The 23,024-nt window shown below is 24.4% G+C and overlaps 2 protein-coding genes across 2 annotated transcripts in view; both read left to right on the top strand.

Annotated features, from left to right (window-relative positions):
- The first annotated feature begins 4,440 nt into the window (after nucleotides 1–4,440).
- LOC113555648 lies at nucleotides 4,441–4,837 on the top strand. Its single transcript, XM_026960121.1, has 2 exons — nucleotides 4,441–4,575; nucleotides 4,658–4,837. Exons 1-2 carry the CDS (start codon nucleotides 4,441–4,443, stop codon nucleotides 4,835–4,837), a joined length of 315 nt encoding a protein of 104 aa, XP_026815922.1.
- Nucleotides 4,838–12,994: 8,157 nt separating this feature from the next.
- Nucleotides 12,995–23,024, top strand: part of LOC113558579 (dynein heavy chain 3, axonemal-like) — a 29,781-nt gene continuing 19,751 nt past the window's right edge. The window contains exons 1-26 of the mRNA XM_026964074.1: nucleotides 12,995–13,071; nucleotides 13,186–13,370; nucleotides 13,441–13,585; nucleotides 13,646–13,784; nucleotides 14,003–14,147; nucleotides 14,237–14,448; nucleotides 14,521–14,898; nucleotides 15,373–15,635; nucleotides 15,699–15,900; nucleotides 15,979–16,182; nucleotides 16,242–16,356; nucleotides 16,419–16,617; nucleotides 16,679–16,847; nucleotides 17,631–17,824; nucleotides 17,895–18,023; nucleotides 18,096–18,297; nucleotides 18,363–18,593; nucleotides 19,735–19,885; nucleotides 19,954–20,114; nucleotides 20,220–20,495; nucleotides 20,557–20,892; nucleotides 20,996–21,234; nucleotides 21,298–21,481; nucleotides 21,550–21,735; nucleotides 21,793–22,434; nucleotides 22,507–22,746. Coding sequence (XP_026819875.1) covers nucleotides 13,010–13,071; nucleotides 13,186–13,370; nucleotides 13,441–13,585; nucleotides 13,646–13,784; nucleotides 14,003–14,147; nucleotides 14,237–14,448; nucleotides 14,521–14,898; nucleotides 15,373–15,635; nucleotides 15,699–15,900; nucleotides 15,979–16,182; nucleotides 16,242–16,356; nucleotides 16,419–16,617; nucleotides 16,679–16,847; nucleotides 17,631–17,824; nucleotides 17,895–18,023; nucleotides 18,096–18,297; nucleotides 18,363–18,593; nucleotides 19,735–19,885; nucleotides 19,954–20,114; nucleotides 20,220–20,495; nucleotides 20,557–20,892; nucleotides 20,996–21,234; nucleotides 21,298–21,481; nucleotides 21,550–21,735; nucleotides 21,793–22,434; nucleotides 22,507–22,746 — 5,589 coding nt within the window. The 5' untranslated portion in view covers nucleotides 12,995–13,009. The remainder of the gene's footprint in view (nucleotides 13,072–13,185; nucleotides 13,371–13,440; nucleotides 13,586–13,645; nucleotides 13,785–14,002; nucleotides 14,148–14,236; nucleotides 14,449–14,520; nucleotides 14,899–15,372; nucleotides 15,636–15,698; nucleotides 15,901–15,978; nucleotides 16,183–16,241; nucleotides 16,357–16,418; nucleotides 16,618–16,678; nucleotides 16,848–17,630; nucleotides 17,825–17,894; nucleotides 18,024–18,095; nucleotides 18,298–18,362; nucleotides 18,594–19,734; nucleotides 19,886–19,953; nucleotides 20,115–20,219; nucleotides 20,496–20,556; nucleotides 20,893–20,995; nucleotides 21,235–21,297; nucleotides 21,482–21,549; nucleotides 21,736–21,792; nucleotides 22,435–22,506; nucleotides 22,747–23,024) is intronic.

A 23,024-nucleotide genomic window follows, 5' to 3' on the forward strand; every position in this document is an offset into this window, starting at 1 on the left:
TTTTTGTGTTTATCTTATAACAATTTAAATGCATATTTTTGTAAATAAAATGCATATTTTACAATTGTTTATTGCATACAAATCCTAGCTCTGATTATTATTATTATTTATGTATGTTTACATTGTTAACTACCTGTATTTTGTAATAACAAATTATGTCTAACATTTCATGTCTCAACATTTTTTTTTTACCTGAAATAGTACAAACTGTCCGCGGTTTTCATTTTTTCCGGGTAACCGTACAAAGTGTCCTACAATCTATATTTTAGGATAAGTATACCAATAATTGCGCTTGTAAACCACATACTAAATTTCTTGAAAATTAAAACGTATTTATTGATCAATTGGTTACTGGTTAAAGTGTCTGGGTATAATATACTTTATAATAGTATCGGTAACTTTATGAAACGAATTATAACGTAATGTAACTGGTATTTAATTTTAAATAATTGACAATCAAAAAATAACTTGTAAAATGCAAAAAAAAATTATTTATTTATATTATATTATGTATTTATGTGTTAATACTCACAATAAAATTGGTCAATGATTTAATTTATTACATAGTAATTTTAACTACCTAACTAATAATTTTTTTTCAGGTATTGTAAAATGTTTTGAACGCAATTGGTCTATCGACACTAAAATGTAAAAATTTCATTAGACGTTTTTGGTATGTAATAAACTTAATGTTATATATTATAGTTATTTTATTAGCTTTAAAGTTATTTAAAAACATTCTTAGTGATAAATTATAATATTATATTTTTTGTTACAAAATTGTAATATATCCTATACGTCTTGTACAATAATTATATATTATTAAAATTTAAAACACAGCTAACCGGAATGTTATTATTTTGCATACGCAGTACGCCGTCTGACATTTTTATACCTAAATGCATTATGTATTAGAAATCTTATCTCGAATCAACATGTTAACATACAATTGTGATAAGGTGCTTACATATTTTAATGTGTTACAAAAATATAAATACATATACATTTATTTTATGAACAAAATTGTTAAGAATCGTATTTTATATTACTTATGTTGCAATATTACTATATTTCGTGTAATAATAAGTATTTAAATAAATATTTTAAATTGAACATTAATTTTTAAAATAATTTATTAACTGAGATGAACTTAACTTAAGTGAATAATGAAATTAAAATTGTATTTATGTTCTAGGCGATTTATTGACTGTTATTCAATGCCTGTAAAAAATGAGTAATAAAATGTTTCTTATCCTTGTTGGGCGCTGGGCCAACTATAATCATTGGCTTAGATAATTTGTGAATTAAAATATGTTTAATCATGTATATAAAAATATGAATATCATGAATAAAATTTATAGTTCAAATAAATAATTTATTGGTACTTGGTAGGCATACAGTAAATACAACTATTACTCATTTATCCAATGAAATTAAATTTGTGATGTGTCAAATTCCAAAAACTAATTAAACTTTTTAGTGTCGATTTTTATTATTTATGTAAGTATATATTTATTATACTATTAAGTCCGTAAAAATAATATACTCAATGTGTAACGTTTACAGCCTGTAGTTTCGAAGATTATTGCAAATATCCAAAGTACGAATAATATTCTTAAATTCTATAAAGCAAAATAACATTACCTACAGTATAGTGCACTTATGCTTTCCTTATCCCATTGTCAGCATTGTCTTGATTATTATGAAACAAATTCTTAAACTTTGTAAGAAACATTTTACAGTTAATAATAATATAGTTGTAATGATAATAATAATATAAATAATAAATATATATAATACAATCTTTTTTTGGAATGTTCCCATTATTTTATACCACATCCCTATTAGTTATATACGTTAATAAAATTAAAAATAAATAATTTGAACAGAATGACGAAGCTGGCCAATCAATACGAATAATACTTATCATTCCTATTTCAACTGATTTAGCTTAAAATATTATTGTTATTACTTTTTTTAAATGTTACTGTTATTTAAAATATGTATTGTTATTTTTATCATTCTAATTCACTTCAATAATTTCAGTTTTTATGTATTTACCTAGTTATTATTTAAAATGGTTTGAAATAGTTCAATTCGTTTAAAATTGCTTTATTGCTTGGACTGATAAGTATTCTATACAAATCCTAGGCTTACTATTAAATCATTTATTGTACTATTTTATAATGACATATATCATATTTTAATGTTGTTTTAAAGTTGTTAAAGTTGTTAAAGCATTATATAATTCCTAGGATTTCTATAGAAATGTAAGGTTAACTTAGAAGTTTTGTATCGTATTTAATCAATATCTCAAAAAATATATCATTTAATTATATTACTTATATAATTATGTAAATTATGTATGTATTTATTACACGATAAATTGATGCATAACGTTTTGTATTGCATAAAATATTTGACATATTGACTTGCAAGTGCATTAGACAAAACGTCGTCTAGTTCTCGTAGATTGTTGGGTTAATATTGCCCAAAAATTAAATTCATTTTTAACTGGAATCACTTTAATTGTTACTAAATTTGTTTGACGATATGTAAATTGAGTCCTTGAGTTTTGAGTAAGTATCGTAAAGTTAAAAAGGCTTTTCTTATAGTTCCTGAACGATAATATCCATTAACTGTAACCTGAAATAATATTTAATTTAATATACCATAAATTATAAGATATGAATTACTTAATATTATCTTTACGTATCATGTTATATTTACCTCTAATATAAAAAAGCTCAAACATTTCGATAATTTCTATATCAAGTATTGTAACTCATACCATAGCACGAATTTCTGCCAGATTAAGATTTTTTAATTGACTATTTTTATAATGTATAATTTTATATAAATTGTATACGCTATAAACTAACATTAGCGTTCTATACAATATTCATTGCCATTAATCATTATAAACATTTTTACTAATTTTTAGTACCTATTCTATAAAAATCCTAGGTATTTTATAGAATGTCATATTAAACTCTTTGCCGTTAACATATATATATATAAATAAATAAGTAATAACTAGGGTGCGGATGTATTTATATATTTGTCGCGAATGATAATATTCGAATGATTCCTTTATAGAAATATGTTATAGGACTATCTGATTATTTTAAGCTATGGTTCATATTACATATTTTTTCATATTTGATCTAAATAACATATTTTTACATAACTTACTTATATTACATATTTTTGTTAAATATTTAGCTATTTACAAAATTAGTACTGTATCGCCCATTTATATTATGTGTTTTTATCTTCTCCAGTCTATATATGTGTGCTAATAATAATCGTGAGTTTACTCTCCATAATCCACACCACGCGATAATAAAACTAAACTAACCTTGCGATACGCAAACTTTTTTTGAATTTAGTCTTACTGATTTAGGGTCTTTTAAATTTGATCCTATAACTTCTGTTGACGTAAAAAATATATTGTATCCTAATTGACGTCAATTTACTTTTGACAACCTAAAAAAGTATATGATTGTCAATTGTTTTGTTGACGATAAAGAATGTCATAACTCCAATGAATAATTGCATAATTTGAATATATTCATAATTAATGTTAATACAATAATAATCTAATGTAGTGTTGTATAATTTATAATTACGTACCTATACACTTATTTTATAATTTTTTTTCTAGAATAAAAACATTTTTTTTTTTTACATATTTTGTATTTTTAATTGCATTTTTGGATAAAAATAAATACATATATATGTACATATTTTTGAATTTATAATACATATAAATCCGTACCCTAGTAATAACAATGAAAAATTTTGATATATTACTATACTTATATACATATTTTATAAATTGTATGTCTAATGTTGTTAATAATACATGTAAGGATCTATAATGTATATATATATATACATACGTTACATTATTATAGTTTATTATGAGGATGTTTATAAATTATAAAAAGTTAATAAATTGTATATATTCAAATACTTGATAAAAATAATCATTGTAATATTATGGTTAAATGGATTCAATACTTTTTAAAACACCGTGTTTTTAGATGTTATAGCTGCAGACAGTTTTATGTATTTGATAAATCGATTTAGGTTTCCAAGACACCCGAAAACGTATGTTTATAGCAGGTGCCCGGTAGCTATTATTATTTGAACATAACACTTGTAATGTTAAAAGTATACAAGTGAATATTTCCTCTTCAATGATCAATACTTATTTAGTGCGTTAGGTACGTTCATAGTTATACACACAAACACACACACACACACACACACACGTCCAATCGTTAACAATCACAACGATTTACCGTTTGAAATATTTTGTTTGGCAAATTTTTGTAGTTATACACAATATAATTTTATATTATTAGTTGCTGTATATACATTATAATAATCATTGTAATAAATATTTGTTATAATATTTCGTAGGATATCAAGATGAAAAAATCTCGTTTAAAAACTAACAAAAGTCATATCAAAAACTCGGAAAAGTGTACGGATGATATTTCTATGGATGGCGTCCATCCCTTGCTGTTCTGTAGTCATACATGGACTAAATGTGTTCCAATCAGTGTAAGTTACTTTTTATTATACGTCAGTTTTAAGACGTTAAAAAACGTAATGTATATTTATTTTAATATTATCCATATTATAGCATCGGGTTCATCTGATGCATCCGTCGATGTCTATTGGACGTAACTATAGACTAGCACTCGAAAAGACATTAAGGGAAATCAACAAGTCGCGAGAAATGACTATGAGCTGTAAAATATTAGATGAAGATCGTCATTTATTAAATCGTCCGCGCCAAAAAGGTGAATCTGAACCTATATAAAACGAAATCCCCAAATGATTACAAATGCACCGGCGTCGTTCCTTTGGCGGTAAATCAATATTTATATATGTATATAGATATTATTATTATACACAACAAACATTACGCATTTGATTTGTCTTATTATCTTTGGCCTACAGGTGTTTTTATCATATATTTTTTTTTAATTTTGTACAGGATTTGTTGTCCGGAAAATATTACAGGGATAAAGCAGAGATGAGGGAACAAAAAATGATCGAAAAGAAAATAAAAAGTGAAAAAGCTATGATAAAACCTGAGTTGCCTTCAAAGTAATTAGTATTTAGTAATATCTACATAACCTAATATACCTTCAATTAATTAATACATATTTATATATATTTATAAATTTTCCATGCGCGTTTATGTATTATTTTATTTTTTCCTTGACAGTTTTATTGGTTCATCAATACGAGCTTGTACTGCAATGAGTCCGGACGAACAGTTAAATATACTGAAAGATATGTGGCGAAAAGAGAAAAACATCAAAATCGTCATTAGTAAAGAAGACAACGAAACAATTGTATACTATTTGAACGAAGTAAGATGATATTTTAAATTTATAAATTAGTCATGAAAAAAGTTTTTAATTTATATAATTTGTTTTAATAATATGAATAAAAAATTTGAACATTTATTGTTAAAAATAATATCTGAATTGCATTGATTACTTAATTTCATTTTTTTTTTTTTTTTACCAGGGTATAACGAGTGATTTTTATAATCCATTTCCCGAAGAAGTGCTGGAAAATATAAAGAAAAATCGTGTTAAAACGAATCTATTGAAAAAGTAAGTTTTCTTATTCATAGATAATTACCAACAGTATTGATGAAATAATATGGTTATTTTTAAAAAATAATTTTTTTTTTAAAGAACCACCGATTGTTTCCCGATAAAAGTTACATATTGTACTAATTCAATATTCATATAATTAATTTTAAAACTTTTTCTAAAAAGATTTATACTAAAAATTATAATTAGATAACTGTAATGGGTAATATAACTTAATGATATAATACTAGTGTATGTATTATATATGTTACTGTAAATACCCACAGTATGATGAATGCTGACAATTACCAGCAAATTTCAAAGAATACAACTTGAATTGAAAAATATGAACAATAACAAGTAAAAGCCGAAATTTACATGATTATTTTGGCATATTATTTATTTGTATACATAGGTACAATAATGAGCATAAGCTATTTTAATGTTTATATATGTATGTTTTAAAAAAAATATATTAATAATAAATTAAATTGTATTGATTCATTGTACTTTTATTATTAGGTAAACTTATTATTATATATTTTTGTATAAATTATTATTTAAAAAAGTGGCGAGAATGATAGTATAAGTTAGTTTCAGTAATTTAATTTATTGCAACAATAGTCAAATATTCATGACAGTTTGAATTTTACATTACATAATGACAATAATTTCACTACCTACACTTTGTGGTGCACTATGTTTTTTAATTGCACCATGTAACCCTTTTTATTAGGTAGTTTTTTAATTTATAGTGAAAGTCTGTCACATTTTAATTTTTCTTTGTTTTTTTCTGGTGTTAATTAAAATAACTGACTTAATAACACTATTTTTGGTAGCCCATTAATAAAAAAATCATTGAGACATTTAGTATAACATAAATATATGTTATTGATGGTGGTAAATGATAATACAATTTATTAAAGATATTAACCAACAGTTTTGTTAAGGATTGGAATATTTGTAAATAGTTGTATTGAAATACTTTTTTTGTATTTTATTTACTTTTCAAATACTTTTCGACCAATGTATTTTTTATATACTTAAGAATACTTTTTATTTGTATTTTTATTCTAAAATACTAAATACTATTTTTCATTCTAGTGTTTTATTCCAAATTCCAATTACCAATATTTAAAAAATGTTGAACCACGAAATTTTTTCAGTTATGGCCTTGTGACAAATAATGTATAAGTAATTATCTAATATCTTATACTTATTGAAGTATTACATTTATTAACTCAAATATTTATAAATAAGTTTAAATATCTATTTATTTGCAAATAGTGTTAATTATATATTAATTATTAATAAAAATATTTCAATATAAAATATATTGAACAAAAAACAAAGTATTTGTATTTATATTCAAATAATTTTATAAGGATGTATTTGAGTACTGTATATTAAATACAAATGACACAAAGTATTTAAGTATTTATTCTGAATACATTTGAAAAGTATTCTTAACAAGATTGTTAACCAATACGATATGGACAGGTATAGCACAATTTAAAATATTATATAAAAATTCAATAATAATTTATTTTGGTATTCCTATGTCAACATTTACCTGTGACAGTTATTTGTCAACTATCAAAGTCGACAAAATCTGCAAACATTTATAGTATGTAACATATAATATGTTATTAATATTATCGATTAATCTACCTATTAAATATTGCAGATATACATAAAAAATATATGCGTATTTTTTGCTGATTGTAACAACATAGCAATGCACATGCATAGCCAGTATTTTTCAATATCGTGATAGGAGAAGAAGGGGCTTCATAATTAAATCTAAAAATATATGATTTTTTGTTAACTTTCTCTTTAATTAAATTTATAAATATATAACCTATACTTATTCAATTAACGATTTACTGTAGGTATTATTGTTATTTTTTATGAAATTAAATAAAAATAATTCGGGAAACTTGCTCTGCTGTATAATAGGTGTTGAGTAAATATCTTTATTGAATAGGTCACTATAATAGATACGTTCAAATTTAACTAAGTTGAAAATCATTCCATATTATAAAAAACGATTCTGAGTGGAGATAGTTTATCAGCCTATTATTTTAAGATATTTTATAATAAATGTGTGTTACTAATTAAAATTTATTTTTTTTTAATTCGGTTTGCTGACCTAATTGTTGATAAAAAGAAATCGTATATATTAAATAATACCTAATTATTATAATTATTATGTTTTAATATGATATCAGTATATAACAAACTGTTATTAAATTATTAAATTATAAGTTATAAGTCAATATTGACTTATTGTAGAATTATGATGTAAATAGTAAGTTTTGTTATAAATAGCTTAAATTTAACCTAAATGTTTATATGCGCTTTATAATAATAAACGTAGTAGTGAAATATTTCAAGTTCCTGTGAATCATATACTTTTTAATTACAACAAAATAATTGAAATTTTAATTTTTGTTTGTCAATAAAAAAATTGTTTTTACGAATTTTGATATATTTAGGTTGGTATAAGAACAACTTAAATGGAAACTAGTATTATATTTACAAGCTTTTTAGTTGATATTTTTATATATAATTTATATAAAAATGGAATGTTTTCAATTTATTTTCTATGATTAAAATTTTTGAATTTCAATAAAATATCAAAAATCATTTACCCATAAGTCATTACTTTACATAAAAATCGTAAAAATTTTAAATTAAAACATTCATAAAAAATATATGGGGTTTCACGCAAAACTTTCTTTTAAAATTCCAGTAAACAAACCTTTGTGGAACCTTGTACTACATTTTTAAACCTTGAGTACCTATGAATATTAAAAAACAATTTTTTAACTACAAAATATTCATATAAACGTAAAAATATTATAATAATATAATGATAATATGAATATCGCATAAACATTTCACTTGATCTATAAACTTTGAAAATTTAATACAAGGTTCATACTATTTTTAATATCCAATTCAAAAATATTGAACATATAAATATATAATCACAATATTTGTTTATAAACGTTTGGTGCTAAAACCATTTATAAAATGTTCAATTTCTATACCTAATACTTGACAATTTAAAACAAGGTTCTTCATCATAAATAATTCATATTGAAATCCAATAAAATAGCTTAGGTATAACATTATTCGTGGCTTTGTGGGCACTATTGAACATTTTATATATATCATCAATTGTGCTCCATGCGCAATAATGTCATTTTTAAAATAATGTTTAGAATTTTTATACTTAATTATATACATTTTGACTTATTTATACCATGAGTCTATTCATACTGTTTAACGATAAAGTGTACTGTTAAAAAAGCTATAATACTTATTAATAATAGTAAAGCACTATAGCCTGGTATAAATATATTATATAAAAATTAGATATCAATAATATAATGAATGTTTTAAAGAAAAAATAATTCTACCTACCGTATTGTTGATAGTAAAATAAATTGCATTAATAGTAATATAAAAGGTTAGGTATTATATCACTATAATATACTTATTAATAGGGCCAATACTTGTATGCATTTGCATTTTATATTAGTTGGTCAAAAAAATAGCTAGTTTATACCAAAATTTGTTTCATAACCTAAAGATGCTGTTTTTGTATATTTTTGCATATTATGGCATTTTTGTATTTTTACGACATAATTAAGCATTTAGTATATTTTTGCACCATATTTAAGATCTTAAAAACTCGTTAAAGACTCAATTAAACTAATAGAAACTGCGCGAAGTAAAATATGTGAAGTTAGTTGTACAAATGGTACTGATATTAACAAAAAATGTGAAGATGTTTTTTTTCAAAAATAATAGTTTTCATATTCTTACAAAAATTTCTAAAGAATTATCCGTTGATGTATCCACGTTAGAAGGTATCCCACAAAATTTGACAAGTAACGATTTGTTGTATTATAAATAGGAACCTATTACATCCGTTGATGTAAAACGTTCTTTTCCACGCTACAAAAATTGAAAAATTTGTTAACGGGCAATCGACACTCAATGTTGTTTGAAAATTTATCCAAATCATTAATTGTTCAATGCCATAAGATCAAGTAAAAATTAAAATATTTATCATTTGATTAATGTTTTTGTTTAACTTATTATTTATTAATTATTTCTTTAATTTTTAATATTTTCTAATACCATACATTTTTGTAAATCATTGGCCATAATTGCATTATAGTATAATACATAAAATAAAATTAATCATTTAATTATTTTTACAATAATATTATTTTTTTAGTGCATATTTTGGTAATTTTTAGGGTATAATTGAATACATATTTTATAGATTTTGAGGGCATATAATATTTGGCCTTACTAATTATAGTGCTATTATAAACTGACCACCGACAGACCATCTTCGTTCAGAATCGTTTTTCGTATGCAATGATTTACCAATGAATTCAAATTTAACACATACATTTCAATGACAAAATATTATACTCTATACCTATACTACACAGCAAAGCGGTTACTTACGTTTTTTTCTTTTTTTGATGCTTCTGGGTGGTTAATTCTTAAATACTGCTATGAACATATCAATGTGCCACTGATATACTGTTGAAATTGACGTAAAATTATTAAAACTTGAATTTTTAAATCAAATAGTGAAATTAATTATAAAATAAATACTTACTTGTCTTAAAGTACATATAATAATTTATAATATAGTATTTAATATTAAATCATACAGACAAGGAATGAAACCTAAGACAATTTATTAAGTATTTAATAATGTTACGTTTTATTTAAATAATATTATATTATTAAGCTATTTGATGAATAATTTAAATCAGGTTTCATTTTTTGATAAAATCTTTGGAAATTGAAGTACGACAAAATTATGATACTGCTTGCAAAAAAATACTCCTAGACTATATATTAATGGATCCAGATGAATTAAAAAGAATCGGAATAACAAATTACTATAGATCTGATTATTCGTCTATGCAAATCAGAGGTCCAATTCCATGGCATCAAACAGCTATAATTCAAAGAGAAGAGCTAAGGAATAATTTATACATTTTTAGTGATTCAATTTTAATGTTGAATAATATATGGAAAAAGTAAGCAAGTTTGATGTATTCTATACAAGTATATTTATTATATTATTATTATTATTGTTTTGTTTTTATTTTTAAAGGTATTCTAAAGGTTATATTTTTCCAATAAGAAATTTAAAAAAAGTTGGTATACCTATAAAACCAAATTCTTTACAAGATTTTTTGGATAAATCGTGTGAACAATTTCGACACAAATTAGTAAAAGAGTACGTAATTTCATTAACACTTAGATTCTAAAAATATATTTTTAACGTAAAATCATCGTTTTTAAATTAATTTCTGGGCTTTAAAAATAAACTATAAGTAAGAAATACTTTTTAAAATCATTGATAATTTTTTTAATATATAGGTATTCTTTTGAATGGATTCGGGATTGATTGAAACTAAATTTATTTTAGTTAACTACCATCTATTTTGTATACCATTACATTTATCATTATTTAATGTACCAATTCGACATTAAAAATTAAAATTTTTTTGCGTATAGATACCTATTTGTTGTATACATTTAATACATAGAATACCTACTACAAATTAATATACATTTTAAGAATTATTACATAAAATAAAAAACATAAAGTATTATTTTTTTTGTATTGTTTCTGTTTAATACCTATATTATAATATTCTATAATTTATGAATACATCATTACAAAAACAAAGAAAATTGACTAAAAATCCGAGAATCAATTTAAAAAAAAATTAATCTTTTTTTACATCGCATGTAATATTATTATATTCTTAAAGCCTATAAATGTAAAGAATGCATACAATAATACATATCTTAAAAAGATTTAAATTATATAAATTGGATTTTTTTCACTTGTAAATACATTAACATGTATTATTTTGTAAATAAATAATAATAGTTAAATAATTTATTTTTTATTCAATATTTATAATTATACGTTAATCAATCACCAATTAATGATAATTATATTATGATTTTGTGAAAATTTTGAATACCTATATGCTATGATTATGTTTTATTTAACAACTTGAATTTAGTATAAAATATATACAGTTCTTAATGAATAATTTGTAACTCTAAAAGGTGGATTGTAGAATGTGCTGAATTATTTTTGAAAACAAAAGACAATTACCAAGATTTATTACCAACGCACAGCACAAAAGCATCGAAGTATCAAATTCAAAAGTTTTTTGACTGTGTTGCAGCAACTATGTCCAGACAGTTGAGACAAATTGTTTTTAAATCTTTGAAACATTTCATGAAGAAAATACTTAAATATAAGGTTTGGATAAAGTAATTTAAAAATATGTATTTTTATAACATAATTTAAAATAATTTTAATTAGTTAAATGTTTATTAAATAGTTACTTTTTTAAATATTAATAGGCAACAAAATATATATTAACAATTTTAATTTAATAAAATAATTAATTAATGCAAAAACTAGATAATCATTTATTATACTTGAAGTAAGTAGTTTATATTATAATAAATTATTACAAATATTTTAAATATTTAAAATTAGATGTCCTATGACCATAATACAAATAGGTAATTAAATGTATAAAAATATGGTTTTCTAAATACATATATAATGTATGTATGTATAAAACAATTTGTCTTAAAATGTATTTTTAGAACGGAAATGTAATAGATTCTGAATTCAAAGACAATATGTTTATAAGTCTGCCGTTTTTTGTTCTACGAGCAGTTCCAAATTCAGATTCGATTCAAATATCATTTGAGCCCACACGGGAAGAATGCTTAAATCTTTTATTGTCAATCCCGCGAAAAATAATTAAAACAGTAGAAGATATCCCAAGAGTTGAACAACTATTACTAAAAAGTAATATAAATATTAAACACCTACTATCATTAAAATATATTATCATTAACAATAAAATGTTGCTAGAATTCAAAGGTGATTCTACAATGGTACTAAAAAATATTCATGAATCTGAGGAGGAAATTCAAAAAATGTTGTTTGAAGTTGGTAAAGTTTTAGAAAACAATTTTCCAGGCCCAGAAACTTATATAACATATTATAAAACCTACAACTATTTGATAAACGGCACAGAAACTAATGCATTAAATACAATTTTTGCAAGTGATCCATTTCCATTACTAAGTGTATGTATTTAAATAGTAAAATCTTATTTAAAGAATAAATAAATTATATTAATTATACTGCCTATATTTTTCAGGAATTCAATGAATGGGTCATTAAGTATGTGACTATAAATGAAGATATTCTTAAACTTAGAGATCATGTTGAATTAAATTTAATGAAATTAGATGTATCTGAAGTTAATACAAATTTAAAAAATATAATTATGAGTTTGAAGAACAGAATTCTTGAATATTTTATGAATTTAACACAACAAAATATTTCTGGGTAAGTATATGCCGAAATTTTTAATAAATTATATATTAGTGATATAAAGAATAATAATAATAAAATTAAAATAATAAAACTAATAACAATCATAAATAAAATATTATTTTTCAGAATAAATAGTGCATTTGAGGTAATGTCTGCTAAGTCCTCGGAAATGCCGGATACCACTGAAGATTTAGTTGAACTAAGTAATTATATAACACTATGTCGAGAATCCACTTTATCAAAAATGAAAGCTCAACTGAGAACTGTCGGAGATTACATAATGTTTCTTTTTGAATATACGGAATTTAACAGTAATAAAATTAAAATTGTATTCAATTTTATTTCATTACATTTTATTTTAAAACTGCTAAACCTTAATAGTTGATGATATACATTTGCAATCGCGAGTATTTCGATGGCCTCAAGAGATTGAACAGTTTTTAGATTTAGCTACAAGTAGAGTTATTCAAAAGAAAGGAGTAGTCGAAGGCCAGTTGAAATCTAAAAAAACAGAATTTGAAATTGAGTATGTTAAAAATCGAAATAAATTATATCATGATTATTTGTTTCGATGTTTTGCTTATAGTCTTAAAAATCATTTCAAATTGTTGGAAAATTTAAAAAAAAAAGACCCACCAATATTAACTAATGACGAAATAATAGCAGCCACCGAAGAAGTTGAACGTCTTACCAATTTCCTTAAAGAGGATATTGCTGCTGCAAACGTACGTAATTTAAATATATATTATACATACGTAATAAAACAATAATATAGCTATAATTTAATTTAATTAAAACAAAATATTTTTAAAACTGCAACAGTGTTTAATATATTATAGGCTGTTATAGTTGTGTTTATTTTATCTTATATTGTAACATTAATAATAGTTAAGTTAAACAATTATCTATACCATTTAAATATATTATTTATATTATAATCTAGAGCATAAATCACACTGAAAAACTTTTGGATGTAGAGGTTACACCATATACTCAACTTCATTCAATGGTTGCGGCTAGTGAGCAATTTGACCATTTGTGGCACATTGTTCATGATTTTCAGAATTACTATGAAATATGGTTTAATGGTAAAATATACTACACAGATACTAAATAGTATATGTAAAAATGTTGATTAATATATTCCTAATAAATCAATATTTACTGAATATTTTAGGGCCATTTCATGAACTAAATGCTAAGGAAATAAAAGAAATGGTGGATGATATGTGGAAAAACCTTTATAAATTAGCTAGAACTCTTCAAGACTATCCTGGATCAAAAAGAGTAGCAGAAATTGTACGTGGTAAAGTAGATAATTTTAAAAAGTATTTGCCCGTGTTGGAAACAATTTGTAATCCAGGTATTCACGATAGACATTGGACAGAGGTAAATCAATTGATATTTTATTAGTGTAAATGATATATGAAACAATAATAAATAATTATCTATGCATATTAGATTAGCAAAAGCGTTGGTGTAGACTTACATCCTAATGATTCATCAACTTTATCTCAAATGATTGAAATTGGTTTATTGAATTATATTGAAAAACTTGAAGAAATTAGTGTTATTGCATCTAGAGAATATTCTCTTGAACAAAATCTTCGAAAAATGAAAGAAGAATGGTTAACTATTGAGTTTGAATGTAACCCATATCGAGATAGCGGTGTTAGTATATTAACGGCGTTAGATGACATTCAAGTTATGTTAGATGATCATATACTGAAAGCTCAAACGATGCATGGATCAGTTTATATAAAACCTTTTGAAGAAGAAATGGATACATGGGAAAAAAAATTAATTTTGATGCAAGAAATTTTAGATTTATGGATTTCTGTAAGTATATAAAAAATATACTAATTAAAATAGATACTTAACATAATTTTTTTTTTTATATTATTGTTATGTTATTTATCATTTTTTAGTACATTTGTTTACTAGTGATTATATACAAAAAAGTATCAATTATAACTATTTAATCCTATTGTTTTATTTATAAAGTTAATAAATAAATATTTTTCTAACGTCATTGTGTGTTGCTAATTTCATCGTTTTCAATTTAAAGGATATCTTGTGAACTAAATTTACATTAATAAGATTTATTTGTTTAAATTATAATATTAAAAAAATATATACATTTATAAACTGCTTTTGGATCTGGCTATTTTATATTGATATTTAAATATAATAATTTGATATTTTTCACGGCGAATATTTATTGTTAATTTTTAATAAAGTTTATTCAAGTAGATATGTTTTTATATTTAAAACCATTTACAAGTATGTGTAATATTATATTATTATATGTAGGTGCAAGGGATTTGGATGTATTTAGGTCCAATATTTAGTTCAGAAGATATAAATCGCCAGATGCCCGAAGAAGCTAGAAACTTTAGAGCTGTAGATGCAATTTGGCGTCAAATTATGATTAATACTGTTAAAAATCGTAAAGTTCTCGAAGCTACAAATTATCCAAATATGTTACAGTTGCTAAAAAAGTGCAGTGTTATGTTTGAACAGATACAGAAAGGCTTGAACGAGTATTTGGAAAAAAAACGTCTTTTTTTTCCACGGTATAGCAGTATAATCTTAATTTTTGTAAAATTGTCGTATTCAAATTCAATAAAAAATTACAGATTTTTCTTTTTATCAAACGACGAACTTCTTGAAATCTTGTCTGAAACTAAAGACCCACTACGGGTACAACCACATCTTAAAAAATGTTTCGAAGGCATAGATAAATTAAACTTTACAAAAAGCATAGAAATTGTGGGAATGATATCAGCTGACGGCGAAGTAGTAGCCTTTAATGGAATAATTTATCCTGCTGACGCTAAGGTATGTTGTAATACATATTTGATTTTTTTTTTAAATACATTACTAGAATTAAAATCTGTGTTAAATTTTATGTGACAGGGTTTGGTGGAAAAATGGTTAATTCAGGTTGAAATTTTAATGATGCAGTCAATAAGTGAAATTATTAACAATGCAGTAAAAGAATACGCAAATATTAAACGTAACGAATGGGTACTTAAGTGGCCGGGCATGGTAGTTCTATGTGCTGCAACTATAAATTGGACTGCTGAAGTAGAAACCGCTGTAGAAAAAAAATTGCTTCCTGTAAGAGAAATGAAAAAAAAATAGAAACGTTAATAATTTAAGTTTTGGAATATTTTCAGGCCTATATACAGAAAATTAATAAGCAAATAGAAAATTTAGTGAATTTAGTGTGTGGCGTATTAAGTAAAGGTGAAAGAGCGACGGTATGTGCTTTGATAGTTATAGACGTTCACGGTAATTAACTTAACATATTTATTATTGTTGCATATTAAATAGAAAATGTTTAATATTTTAAGCTCGCGATGTTGTTAAAAATCTTACAACACTTGAAATAAGTAATACTCGAGATTTCAATTGGATTAGTCAACTTAGGTATTATAACAAGGACTCTAAAACTACTGTGTCGATGATAACCACTACTTTAGACTATGGGAATGAATATTTAGGGAATACACCAAGATTAGTAATTACTCCGCTGACAGATCGATGTTACAGGTAAAATAATAATTAAACATAAAAAATTTTAATTTATTTGGAAATGAATTTTAATTAAAAGAACACTTATGGGCGCATTAAAATTACACCTCGGCGGTGCTCAAGAAGGTCCAGCTGGTACTGGGAAAACCGAAACTACAAAAGACTTAGCCAAAGCAATAGCCAAGCAATGTATCGTATTTAATTGTTCTAAAGGACTTGATTTTAAAGCTATGGGCAAAATTTTTATGGTTTGTATAAGACGTGTTATTATAGTAATATTAATTTTAAAATTTGTGCATCACCTTAGTACTTTACGTACTAGTATGTCTTACAATCTTATTAATAAAAAACATTAAATTAAATTATCAAAAAAATTAATTTTATTCTTTTATTGTGAATATTAGATTGAATTGAATTATTAAAAAATTAAAAAGCAAGAATATTATCCTGGGCCTCGTGTAAAATTTTTTTTTTTGTTTTCATTTTGAAGCAAGTTATGAGCTTTTTAAAGTTATAAATTTGTATTATATATTATATTTATATTTAGTAACTATGTTCGTTATTATTAAACAGTTTTAGTAGTTTTACTAGTGTATGCATATATTTTTATAGAATAAAAAAGACATATTGATTTTTGATTTAACTATTAATGGTGCTCATCGGGAGATAGGGAAGAAAGCATACAAAAAAATGCCTCTCTAGAAATTTTTAAACAGTCTATATCTATATAGTATATAGTTTATAATGATTAACAAATATGATAGATAAATGACAAAATATAATTTCAATATCTACGTTAAACAGGCTCCATTTTGTTCAGAGCATTCAGTATAATCTAAAAATATATTAAGCTTGCGGGAATTAAATAATAATTTAATAAAAAATAGTTTCCTTGTACTTAGGTTCTATATTATGACTATATTAATACGACACATATTTTACTGTCTATATTTTTATTGCACCTATTTTAAATAATTGTAAAATATTTGAAAACACTTTTCGCTTTACTACTTGTAATCTTCATTTATCAGGGATTAGCACAATCTGGAGCATGGGCTTGTTTTGACGAATTCAATAGAATTGAACTTGAAGTATTGTCGGTTATTGTTCAGCAAGTGTATACTATACAGATGTCGGTAAAAGCTAAAAAGGAAAAGTTTATATTTGAAGGCATCGAGTTGACATTAAATCCTACCTGTGCTATTTTTATAACTATGAACCCAGGGTAAAATTATATTTTTAACGAATAACATTTTATATAATAGGTAACTTATTAATAAAATTAAAAACTATAGGTATGCTGGAAGGCATGAACTACCCGATAACTTGAAAGTATTATTCCGTACAGTAGCTATGATGGTACCAGATTATACTATGATTGGAGAAATATCATTATATTCTATGGGTTTTAGTGATGCCAAAAGGTATGTTATTATTGTTTTAATTTTTGCATATAAAAATAATTTGTATATTTCTATAAAACAATTATATTACAGTTTGGCTGAAAAAATTATAGATATATATAAGTTGTGTTCAGAACAATTGTCATCTCAATCACATTATGATTACGGGATGAGGGCAGTAAAATCAGTATTAACATCTGTAGAAAATTTAAAATTAATGTATCCCGATAAAAATGGAGAGGAAATTATATTAAGAGCTATATACGATGTTAATATGCCAAAATTTTCATCAGAGGTTGTACACTATGAACAATTATTAACAAGTATAAAAATTATATAACTTAATAATGTTACTTTTAGGATATACCACTTTTTATTGATATATGTGGAGATTTGTTCCCCGGTGTTAAAATATTAATGCTAGAAAGAGAAGAACTTATAAATAAAATAAACATTAACTTAAGAAAAAAGAATTTACAATGTACTCAATGGTTCATTGACAAAATATTACAAGTATACGAAATGCTGTTAGTCAGACACGGGCTTATGATTGTTGGTGAACCATTATCTGGAAAAACTTGTGCCTATCAGGTATATATTACCGATAAATTTATTTTAATATAGTTATTGTAAATAGTAAGTGTATCGTGTATCATTGTATCAAGTATTTTCAACAGACTTATAATCATTTAAAAAGTTAAAACCTAACAGTAGTATATAGACGTACCTACATCTCACATTATCTATGTAATAATTTTTTAGTGATTATTTAATGAATGGTAGGTAATTTACTAAGATATATTTTATGTTAAGTTAGGTAATAATAATAGTTTTTCAGTCTTTAAATTCAAAGGTATACATAAATAAAAACATTAATACACTAAAATATACACGATGATATTTTAAAAAAATATTTAAATTATTTATATCATGGACTTCTTCAATAGGATCTATCTATCATTGATATTGACTTATAAGGTAGTAATATTTTACAAAAATACGAAATAATATTATATAATACATATGATATATTTTTGTCAAAAATTAATTTAAGCTATCACATTATTTATAGAAAAATACATTTTTAACTGGCTTATTCTTTTTTTTTATTTACATTTTTTTATAATATTATTTTATTATTTACGTTCAAATGCTCATTCAAGTTACACGTGTCATACATTATTTTAAAGTTCGAATTTACGCCCATTAAAAACATGCGTTGCATTGTTGCTTGTGTGAATAAGAAACGATTAGTTTCTATAAATAATTTAAAAAATATAGAATATATTATGTACAATACAATTGTTTTTAATGCATTTTATTATGTTATTATTTGATTGTTCGTCCTTATTCATAGAACTGACCTTTTAGGTAGGTACTTTATTCTATATTTTAGTCAAGTGTTTCTCAAATTGGGGGGTCGTGGATATATAACCGGTTGGCAGTACAATATATAATATATACCTAACCTAATCCTGGTAGGCCGTGAAATAATTAATGATTTTGATAAAGGGGGCCTTGATAGTATCACATTAAACTTAAGGGGACTACATGACAAAAAGTAAATTTAATCGACGTGGTTAGGTTAGTTTAAGCATTATTGTAACTTCTTGCAATTTTTATGAGCTATTTACAAAATCGGTTATACAATATACTCAATTGATTATTTTATTCTATTATGATAATAATTTATTATAATATAAATTATTTATAATATTGATTATTTCTTTAGATTTTGGCAGAATCGTTAAATGATTTACAACTCGACTGCAAAGCAATATTGAAAGAATTTAAAACCACGTGTAAAATTATCAATCCTAAAGCAATTACAATTGGTCAATTGTATGGATCATTTGATGTAGTTTCGCACGAATGGCATGATGGTAAATATTATTAGACTAAATTATTAAAAATAAAACAATAATAAGATTTAAATTATTTATTATTTTAGGAGTCATGGCAATCGTGTTTCGAGAATTTGCAAATAGTGTATCGAATGATCGTAAATGGATTGTATTTGATGGACCTGTTGATGCAGTATGGATAGAAAATATGAATACGGTTTTGGACGATAACAAAAAGCTTTGTTTAATGTCTGGAGAAATTATTCAGGTTCATAAATTCGACAGAATTACCTACTTTATTTTATAATTTATGTTCAGGGTATCAATAGCTAAATATTTACGTAATTTTTAAAAAAAAATTTCTTTTGTACAGATGAATAATAAAATGAACATGCTATTTGAACCTGCTGATCTAAAACAAGCTTCACCTGCCACGGTATCACGCTGTGGTATGATTTACATGGAACCAAAGCAGCTTAGTTGGAGATCTTTTTGGCTTTCGTACCAACAGACTATTTTTTCAAAACTTCTACCGGACCAACAAATAATGGTGAATGATTTAATCGAATGGTTGGTACCTGCCATATTTGTTTTTGTACAAAACCACTGTAGTTTATTTTTAGCTACTTCTGAAAATCATATGTTTAACGTAAGTAGTTCATTTTTTAATAATTAATTTAAATATGAACAATTTATTTTGTTTTTTTTAGTCTTTTACAAAGTTAATGGATTGCTTAATTAAAGAAGAAACTGGAGTTGGATTTTCAACCATATGGTTGGGATGTATAATAATTTTTAGTTTGATCTGGAGTCTTGGTTCTTTAATAAACGGTGATAGTCGAAATAAATTTGACACATTTTTACGGAAACTTCTACTTGGAAATAATGATCAATATCAGAAACCAATTACTTTTAAGTTGACAAAAACCCACCTTTTTCCAGAAATAGGTACAGTTTATGACTATCTGTATGATAAAAAAAATAATGGCTGTTGGGTCTTATGGTCTGAAAAAATAGATTTTAAAAGGATCTCACCAGATGCAAGGGTAAATACATTATTACTTATAGATAAACATTTTTCGCATTTTAATTAGAATTTGAATTTTTAAAATAGTCGAATAAGTGACATTAACTTTATTCGTTGTATAGATAAATGATTTGATCATTGAAACTGAGAAAACAGCTAAGCAGCATTACTTTCTTCAAATATTATTAAAAAACGAAATTCCTTTACTGTTTGTTGGACCTACTGGTACTGGAAAATCAGTTATTGTATTAGACTACTTAAAACATTTGCCGAAAGAAAAATATTTAGCAAATATTTTAAACTTCTCAGCACAAACTGTAGCTAACACAGTGCAAGATATCATCATTTCTAAATTGGACAAGTATTCAGCTATTGTAACTTTTATCAAAAAAATGTATTATATCATAAAATATTAACTTAATAGGCGAAGAAGAGGAGTTTTTGGGCCGTCTGTTGGTAAAAAATGTATGTTGTTTGTAGATGATTTAAGTATGCCATTACCTGAAAAATATGGTGCTCAACCACCAATAGAATTGTTAAGACAGTGGATTGATCATGGTCATTGGTATGATCTTCAAACTAAGTCAAGAATAGATATGCTTGATATGGTTAGATTTATTTTAATTTATTACAGTATTACTAATATTTATTCAAATATGATTTATTCAATTTTTAGTTATTTATTGGTGTACTTCAACCTCCTGGTGGGGGTTCAAATCAAATTACCGCTCGTTTTACTAGACATATGAATGCAATTGGTATTAATTCATTCAATCGAGAAACTATGTCTAAAATATTTTCTCAAATTATTAAATGGCATTTTGAAAAAGGATTTTCTGAATCTATCATATTACAAGGAAATGTATAAACTCATAATATTTTATAACAAAGATACATATTTTAACTAAAATTAATTTAGAATGTTGTAGAAGCAATACTATTTGTATACAAAGAAGCATGCTCAACGTTCTTACCAACCCCTGCTAAAATTCACTATACTTTCAACCTACGAGATTTTACCAGAGTTATAAAAGGAATATTATTGTTGACAGCATCACAGTGTAAAACTCTAGAAAAAATATTCCGACTGTGGGTTCATGAGACATGGCGTGTATTTGGTGACAGATTAGTCTATGACGACGACAGGAATAAATTATTTGAAATAATGAAAACAGCTTCTTATAGTTGTTTGAGACAATCGATGGACGTTTATCTAAGTGATTTAATGCCAGTCGAAGAGAGCTCTTTAAATACTGATCATTTACGAAACCTATTTTATGGCAACTACATGGATCCAGATAGTAATAATAAAATTTATGACGAAGTTCATAGTGAAAAACAACTAATTCAACGAATGGATTATTATTTGAACGAATACAATACTATGTCTAAAAATCCATTAGCAATGGTTATGTTTAAGTTTGCGATTGAACATGTGTCTCGTATAAGTAGAGTCTTACAACAAAACAACGGTCATTTGTTATTAGTTGGAATAGGTGGCAGTGGAAGACAATCAGCTACAAAGTTGGCCACATTTATTTCCAATTATAAAATATTTCAAGTAGTTATTATTATAATAAAATCTATAAAATTATTCATTTAAATATAATAATTAATATAATATTTTTGTCAGATTGAAATAAAAAGAAATTATGGCAAAAATGAATGGAATGATGATATGAAAAAAATATTAAGATACGCTGGATGCGAAGGAAATCCAATTACTTTTTTTTTATCTGACAATCAAATTACAGATGAAAGTTTTGTAGAAGATATAAATATGTTACTTAATACTGGAGATATACCAAATCTTTATCAATCTGATGAACGAGTTGATATTTTAGATAAAGTATCCAATATTGCTCAAAGCCTTGTAAGTTGTATCTAGATTTTTTTTAAATATTGAAATGGGTATAAAATCATTATTGCATTATTAAAATTTATAATCAATAGTAATATGATATATAGAATTGAATAAGATTTTTAATGTTTAGTTAATACTAGCTTTCTATTCTTAGTAGTTCTGTTTTATTTTTCTCATAAGGTTTGCTCAATATCCCGATTAATGAAGTTTTTTTTTATGATCTTAAAATTTGAATTATTTAATCGTAGGCATCCAATGCTCTATGTTCGTTACAATAAAAATATTTA

This window comes from Rhopalosiphum maidis, chromosome 3 (genome assembly GCF_003676215.2).
Source record: "Rhopalosiphum maidis isolate BTI-1 chromosome 3, ASM367621v3, whole genome shotgun sequence".
NCBI classification, from domain to species: domain Eukaryota; kingdom Metazoa; phylum Arthropoda; class Insecta; order Hemiptera; family Aphididae; genus Rhopalosiphum; species Rhopalosiphum maidis.